The sequence below is a fragment of the Schistocerca gregaria genome, chromosome 8 (assembly GCF_023897955.1).
Source record: "Schistocerca gregaria isolate iqSchGreg1 chromosome 8, iqSchGreg1.2, whole genome shotgun sequence".
Classification (NCBI taxonomy): domain Eukaryota; kingdom Metazoa; phylum Arthropoda; class Insecta; order Orthoptera; family Acrididae; genus Schistocerca; species Schistocerca gregaria.
Window position 1 is genome coordinate 69,055,620 of NC_064927.1, and position 8,459 is coordinate 69,064,078.

General features: G+C 43.8%; 1 protein-coding gene across 1 annotated transcript in view; it reads left to right on the plus strand.

The window, feature by feature from the left end:
* Window positions 1-8,459, plus strand: part of LOC126284034 (protein son of sevenless) — a 183,328-nt gene that overhangs the window by 106,534 nt on the left and 68,335 nt on the right. The window contains exon 20 of the mRNA XM_049982594.1: window positions 6,110-6,279. Coding sequence (XP_049838551.1) covers window positions 6,110-6,279 — 170 coding nt within the window. The remainder of the gene's footprint in view (window positions 1-6,109; window positions 6,280-8,459) is intronic.

Consider the following 8,459-nt stretch of genomic DNA (forward strand, 5'->3'; position numbering starts at 1 on the left):
ATGCTACAGTCGTCCACAGGGCTATTGTTGTTATGCTTATGTGGAATTGTTCTATGGAATGCTTCAATGGATATGACATGGGATATCAGAACCTGATTCCAAACAATGGAACTGCAATTTTGCGTCAATTACATGTATTACTTTGCTTCGAACTTTACAGATGCTGTACATGTCATAGGCATAGCGAGTCGGGGAATGTTTGTTTGTAGAATAAGCAGTTGGTAAAGGATCTGCGATGCCAACACAGGTGTGACACAGTAGTCAGTTGACATTACACCTATCAGCACTAGATGGCAAAAGCATTGTTTTCACAGCAGCCGGGGGATTCACTTCATTGTAACTCAGACAGTTAAATTGAAATATTTGTAAATTATATGCAAAATCCTTCCTTGTCAATCACACTACCTATTACTGAGAACCAGATCAAAATTCCTACAGTAATTGCTTAGATTTTTGACAGATTATGAGTAAATTGTAAGTCTCTAAAATTATGTAATATTATCTCATTACCCCGGGGCCCAGTCAATAGACTGGGATCGTCGTGAGCATCGGATTCCGGGGGCCCACGGACATCATGAGAAGAATCGGAGCTTCTCAAACTCCCTCAAGACCAAACGCAAATACTACATCGGCACACTCAATGTGAACACACTGATGAAGACAGGAAAGATGAAACAACTGACAGACACTCTCAAAAAATTTCAAATCAAAATATGTGCACTGCAAGAAACAAGATTCACAGATGAAGACCATTTAAACACAGAGAATTTCAGAATATACAAAGGAAAACCATTGAGACAGCTGAAAAACCTAAGGCTTTTTGGCACAGGATTTGCAGTACACAGGTCCGTCACGGACAGCATAATCAACTTTTCGTCACCAAACGAAAGAATTAGCACCATCACAGTGAAATCACCCAACAAATCCTACACAATAATCAACGCACATGCACCGACTAATGACTACAACAGGAAAAAACCAGAAGAAATTGATGACTTCTGGACGGCAATGGAAGAAACTCTCAGTAAAATTCCTGTACATAGTCAAAATAATACTGGGAGACTTAAACGCTAAACTCGGAAAAGAAAAGATATACAACATACCACAGGAAAACATACTCCACACAAGGACACCAACAAAAATGGAAAACATCTGATAGACTTTTGCAAAAGCCACGACCTCGCCATTATGTCAACAAAATTCAAGAAACCAACACGAAAACTTACCACATGGAAATTCCCCAGCAGAAAGCAAGAACTACAAATCGACCACGTAATAGTCCAGAAAGACTCAAAAAAAGAAATTTTGAACATAGACATACGTAAAGGCTACTTCGACTCAGACCACCACCTACTACAGATCAGGATTTGTCTTTTGCCCAAGAAAAAGCTCCAGAAGAACAAAATTGTTAAACCAGATCCAGAATACCATACTTTAAACCATAGACACAAATACTACACAAAATTAAAATGGAGAAAACGACAGACTGGACACAACTTTCACGAAGAATCCGAGAGGCCATGAAACTAGCACAAGCACCACGCACAAGGAAACACCGTTGGTGGAACGACACGTGACAAACCTATTGAACTACGAATCAGTGATTGGAAAAAATTTAGTAGCCATAAATCCCAAGAGAATTGGATGAACTTCTTGAAAACACAGAAGTAATCAAGCAAAAGCATTCACAGTGAAAAATGACAGTATGATAAACGGCAACTGATGGAGATCAAATCGGACTTCATGAAGAACAATACAAGGAACTTCTACAGAACGTTCAGAAGACCCAACTTGTGCTTCAGAAGACCAGATGGAACCCTAGAAACCAATACCAAAAACAATTGTGACATTCTGGCAAAGTACTTTGAAAAACTGCTCAACACGGACCCCCCTATGGAAGAAATGATGACAGAAACGAACACGTACAATCCAGATAGTGAACCTCCAACTCTAGAAGTAGTTAAAGAAATAACCAAGTCACTCAAGAATCGTAGAGCACCAGGAGCAGACTACATCATCGCGGAAATCTCGAAGTTACAAGACCCAGAACTCACCAAAGACATCCACAGGATCTTGGAAGACATCTGGAAGACCATGAAAATTCCTGACGACTGAAAAACTGCCCTGATACACCCACTACACAAAAAAGGTGACAAGACTGACCCGAACAACTACAGAGGATTATCCCTACTACCGGTCACATACAAGATCCTCTCTAAAGCTTGAACAGACTAGAATTCCAGACCAACCACTTGATTGGGGAATACCAGGCAGGTTTCTGTAAAGGACTGTCTTGTGCGGAGCAATTTTGGAACCTGAAAATGATTTTACAACACAAACGGAACCTGATCATTACCTTTGTCGAATTCAAAAAAGCATACGACTCTATTGACCGGAAAACTCTATTCAAAATTCTAGCAGAATACAAAGTAGACAACAAAACACGGGCTATCATAGAGCAACCCTTAACCAACACGACCTCCAAAGTAAAGTTCTGTGGGGAACTATCAGAGCCCTTTGAAATTTGCACAGGTGTCCGACAAGGCGATGGCCTCTCACCTCTCCTTTTCAATCTGGTGTTAGATAAGGTAATAAAAGAATGGGAAACATCACAACAGGGGATAACCTTAGGAAACCTACAGATTAAATGCTTGGCTTTTGCAGACTATTTGCTGATTGTCACGAGAGGTATAAAGGAAACAAAAGACGCTATTGAAAAACTGCACGAAATAGCTTCCAAAACTGGACTACAGATCTCTTACGAAAAGGCACAGTTTATGAGCACAAAGAAACTCTCATCTCTGAACACAAAGTATGGCACGATTTACAAAATGGCAAACTTCAAATACCTCAGTGAAACACTACAAATGAGTGGACATAACAGAGACTCAAACGAAGAAAGAAAGACTAAACTGGACAAGGCATACAAAGTAGTGTGGAATCATTACAACAAGAAGTCTATCTCACAAAAAGCCAAATTACACCACTACGACACGGTGGTGCTCCCCGAGGCACTATATGCAGCAGAGACCACACTAATCTTAGGGCATACACGTATCAGACAACTAGAAAAAGTAGAACGGAAAATAGTTAGGAAAATATTTGGTGCAACTATCAACAATGGAATATGGATCAAGAAACCTACAGAGGAACTATACAAACATACGGAAACAATCACAGAAAAGATTAGAAAACGCAGACTACAATTCTATGGACACCTACACAGAATGCCATCACACAGGCTGACCGAACAGATATTTCACTGGGTAACCACTAGAAACAACAAATGGATGGCAGAGGTAGAAAATGACTTGAACCAACTCAACATAACAGCAGACACAATAAACGTCAGAATATAATTCAGAAACATCATTAAGAAAGGTAAACTACATGAGATACAATGTGACAAACGAACAGGCATAAAATGGACCGAAGAACGCAAGCAGTATCACAGCCGGAAGATGAAAGAAATACGGGCAACCAAAAACGCAATCAAGATGAAGCCGAAGTCACAAAGCTGACAAGAAGCATGGACAGAGGACCAGAAACAGAAACACAGCCAGCGAATGAGGGAAGTTTGGGCAGCAAGGAAGGCAGCAAAAGGAACTGGCCATGTAGTTTAGTCAAAATGCGCTCTTTAAGGGCAAAACACCAATAATTATTATTATTATGTAATTACCAATTACAAGCTTTTAATTTTTTTCTTTTACTTGTGCTGTGAAACCACGCTTCTTGCCAAAGTTTATGAATCTAGGTCAATGGGATGCTTCCTATAGGTTTTGATGAGTGTGTTAGTGAGCATCAAAAAATGGTCATGTCTTTAGATTGCATTGATTTCGACCTTTTTTCCCCCTACCAAGGGACTGTCTAACTTATAATGTGACAAAATTTCAACTTGATACCTGCACTCGTTCCTGAGAAAAGCAGTCTTAACAGTTGGACAACAGTGTGGCCCAATAAGGGTTCTGTTTTTACTAATTGACGTTCAAATCCATAAAAAGGAAACAATTCATGTGTTGGTAATTGCTGTCAGATTTCTTTTGCCCTGATACTTTCAATAATAGTATAACATTGCATGCATCAACATATTTACAAACATTTTATCTGTAATGGAAACACTGACAATCTCATTATGGCTTCAGGGAAAAATCAAGTACACCAGAAGCTGTTGAAAATGTTGTTTCAGCCATATGCAGTGTCTTTGAAGCAAAATCATCTGTTGATGGTATACTGATCGATTTGAGCTAGGCATTTGCTTTTTAAACCATTAGATTCGTACAGGTAAACTGAGGTGCTGTGACATCGTGTATTGTTCAATTTGCACAAATGTTAATAGCATGGAAAATGCTCAAAGATTAAATAAGTAAGTGGAATTTATAGTCATGTGAGTGAATCAAATGACAAGAATGCTGAAGGCAGTAATGATGTACCTCCAACTCTTCACATCTACAAAAAAGAAAGAGCAGATGAAAGGTACAGCTCAACATATCCAAATGCAGGCTTCCTCAGCTAATTTCAAAGGCAGTGTCTTCTAATTATGAGCCCAGTAACAGTTTAATTATCATTTAAAGCATAAAAAAATTTCCTACATGCCACCTTTTGGTGCAAGAAGGTGAGCAATACATGTAACTTGCTGAAATTCCACATCACGGCGAAGCTGTTGCCTGGATGCAAACACTGTCTGTCAGCAGTCATACTGTAAATATCTTTACAGACTGTAGAAGTATTCTTAAGACTTTTTGGCATGAAATGACATCAGGTTTCCTTTGTATTTCAATTATTATTATTATTATTATTGTTATTGTTGTTATTATTATTATTGTTGTTATTATTATTATTATTATTATTATTATTATTATTAGTAGTAGTAGTAGTAGTAGTAGTAGTAGAGGCAGAAGCGGTGGTGGTAGTGGTATTTTGCCTCCCTAAGACACTTGCGCTGACTGACCATTGGTGTTCTTCAAATTACTTCAGTTTTCGCATTTATTCTGAATTATTAAGATGCAGGAAGGTGAGCAGGAACCAGAGATCACTTTCTTTTCCAATACTGCTGTTGTAGGTGAGTTACACATTGTCCGAAATCCCCCTGTAGACTGCAATGGACACATGCGTGTCTTGCTGCAGAGCTTATGTTGCACATGAACCGTAATGGAATTATGTTAATGTAATACATTCTTGTGTGGTTTTCCTTACGCTGAATTATTTTGATGTTGATTTAGTATTTATTTAATTTCAACTACCGGTTTACTACTCAAAAAATGTGTTTTACGGTAGCGTCTCTGTATTTCACAACTGCTTTATCAGGGTATCGCTTCTCTTCAAAGAACGGAAGCATCTTTGAACGACCTTATAGCATTGATTTTCACTACTTTTGAAACTCGTCTTACGACTATTATTTTTAAAGAATATCATTATCTTTTGGACTTTCTTGGGCAATACACCACATTGCATCCTGTTGCAAGCAGTAGACATTGAATTGATTTCTTATCTGCATCGATTGCACAAGGATCGTGCATCTCGTCTTTGCTACCAGACTAATCATCAGAGTGGGACTTACCTCACATCTTGATGCTTAGGATTACTTTAACCTCCACTAAGATTTGTAGATTTAGCAAATTATGTTACACTGCAAACATTAACCTCCAATCAGAAACATTTGGGTTAATTTTCTGAATTGCCCATGTCTGTTGGTGTCATCTTTTGTTGTGAAGAGAAACTAGAACTACTGTTATAATACTGAGAGATGAGATTGATGTACTTCATGAAGCTTGCATAAATAAACTAATGTTGTTGACAATGTAGACAAAGATACCTGAATGTAGTTTCATACCAACCCCCAAGATTGGATTCTCCAAATGTTGTCAAAAATGGCAGAAACAGGTAAAAGAAGGTTTCTTGTTAGAGTGAATGTGAATACCTTAGTGTACTTAGTTCGTATATGAGGTCAGTACTGTAACATATACAATGCATTTGTTTATTCTTATTAGTTTTTTTTCAGTTGGTAATATAAATATTTTCTTACATTTAAAAAACACACTTCATGAAACGGCTAATTAAGTTCATTAATTTTTACTGTTGCTAGAAATGAATAAAAAAATCATTTCTGCAGGTATGTACCTGACTAACATCCTTCATATTGAAGAGGGAAATCCTGACTACTTGCCAAACTCTCCAGAACTTATTAACTTCAGCAAACGACGGAAAGTAGCTGAAATAACTGGTGAAATACAACAGTACCAGAACCAACCTTATTGTTTAAAGACTGAACCAAAGATTCGGGTGTGTACCTATCTACTAATATGTGGTATAATAAAAAGGTTTCTTTTGTATATAAATTATGAGAGTATTGCTGCTTTTTTTATCCTTAATCTTACAATAATATGTTATCACAGGAGAAACCTGGAGCTTCTCTGAATCCTCAGATTATGTGATTAGAGGTTCCTTTTTCACTGAAGTCTTTGGTAAAAAGGAAATTTTAAGATGATAAAGATGAAATCTACCGAAACTGGACATTTATTATGAGAAGGAAAGTTGCTACTCACTATAGCAGAGATGCTACAGTCTCAGTCAACTGAGGCCACACTACTCGCAGCAGCACCAGTTCGCGGTATGTCTTCAGTTGCCTGAGACTGCAATCATGTGCGTGCGTGTGTGCACGCGTCATCTAATTTTGGCGAATGCCTTACTGGCAAATAGCTTATTTGCGACAGTCTTTTATTGTGCCTATCTGCGACTCAGCATCTCAGCTATATGATGATTAGCACCTTTCATTTTCATAATATTGTTACATGCCATCCTTGATTTTTCATAGTTTGAAAACTGGAAATTTTTGTCTCGGAGAAAATAAGTCTGTTTTCTAACAATTAAATCGGTAGTACCTGGTATTTTGATGTAGTTAGAGAAGGAAAGCTAGAAAAAAAATGTTGTAAGCACTTCCTCCCCTCTCTCCCCTTTGCTGCCCCCTCTCTTCCTCTCTCTATCCCCACACTTTCTCTCACCACTCTCCATCGAGCAGTGGCTAGCACACTGGACTCGCATTCAGGAGGATGACGGTTCAATCCAGTCTCCGTCCATCCTGATTTAGGTTTTCCGTGATTTCCCTAAATCACTTCAGGCAAATGCCGGGATGGTTCCATTGAAAGGGCACAGCCGATTTTCTTCACCATCCATCACTCACCCGAGCTTGCGCTCCGTCTCTAATCACCTCGTTGTCGATGGGATGTTAAACACAAATCTCCTCCTCCTCTCTCTCTTCCTCTCCCCGCCCTCCCTCTCTCCCCGCCCTCCCTCTCTCCCCGCCCTCCCTCTCTCCCCGCCCTCCCTCTCTCCCCGCCCTCCCCACCTCTCTCCCGCCCTCCCCACCTCTCTCCCCGCCCTCCCCACCTCTCTCCCCCCCCTCCCCACCTCTCTCCCCGCCCTCCCCACCTCTCTCCCCGCCCTCCCCACCTCTCTCCCCGCCCTCCCCACCTCTCTCCCCGCCCTCCCCACCTCTCTCCCCGCCCTCCCCACCTCTCTCCCCGCCCTCCCCACCTCTCTCCCCGCCCTCCCCACCTCTCTCCCCGCCCTCCCCACCTCTCTCCCCGCCCTCCCCACCTCTCTCCCCGCCCTCCCCACCTCTCTCCCCGCCCTCCCCACCTCTCTCCCCGCCCTCCCCACCTCTCTCCCCGCCCTCCCCACCTCTCTCCCCGCCCTCCCCACCTCTCTCCCCGCCCTCCCCACCTCTCTCCCCCGCCCTCCCCACCTCTCTCCCCGCCCTCCCCACCTCTCTCCCCGCCATCCCCACCTCTCTCCCCGCCCTCCCCCACCTCTCTCCCCGCCCTCCCCACCTCTCTCCCCGCCCTCCCCACCTCTCTCCCCGCCCTCCCCACCTCTCTCCCCGCCCTCCCCACCTCTCTCCCCGCCCTCCCCACCTCTCTCCCCGCCCTCCCCACCTCTCTCCCCGCCCTCCCCACCTCTCTCCCCGCCCTCCCCACCTCTCTCCCCGCCCTCCCCACCTCTCTCCCCGCCCTCCCCACCTCTCTCCCCGCCCTCCCCACCTCTCTCCCCGCCCTCCCCACCTCTCTCCCCGCCCTCCCCACCTCTCTCCCCGCCCTCCCCACCTCTCTCCCCGCCCTCCCCACCTCTCTCCCCGCCCTCCCCACCTCTCTCCCCGCCCTCCCCACCTCTCTCCCCGCCCTCCCCACCTCTCTCCCCGCCCTCCCCACCTCTCTCCCCGCCCTCCCCACCTCTCTCCCCGCCCTCCCCACCTCTCTCCCCGCCCTCCCCACCTCTCTCCCCGCCCTCCCCACCTCTCTCCCCGCCCTCCCCACCTCTCTCCCCGCCCTCCCCACCTCTCTCCCCGCCCTCCCCACCTCTCTCCCCGCCCTCCCCACCTCTCTCCCCGCCCTCCCCACCTCTCTCCCCGCCCTCCCCACCTCTCTCCCCGCCCTCCCCACCTCTCTCATCTGTCTCGCGTGTGT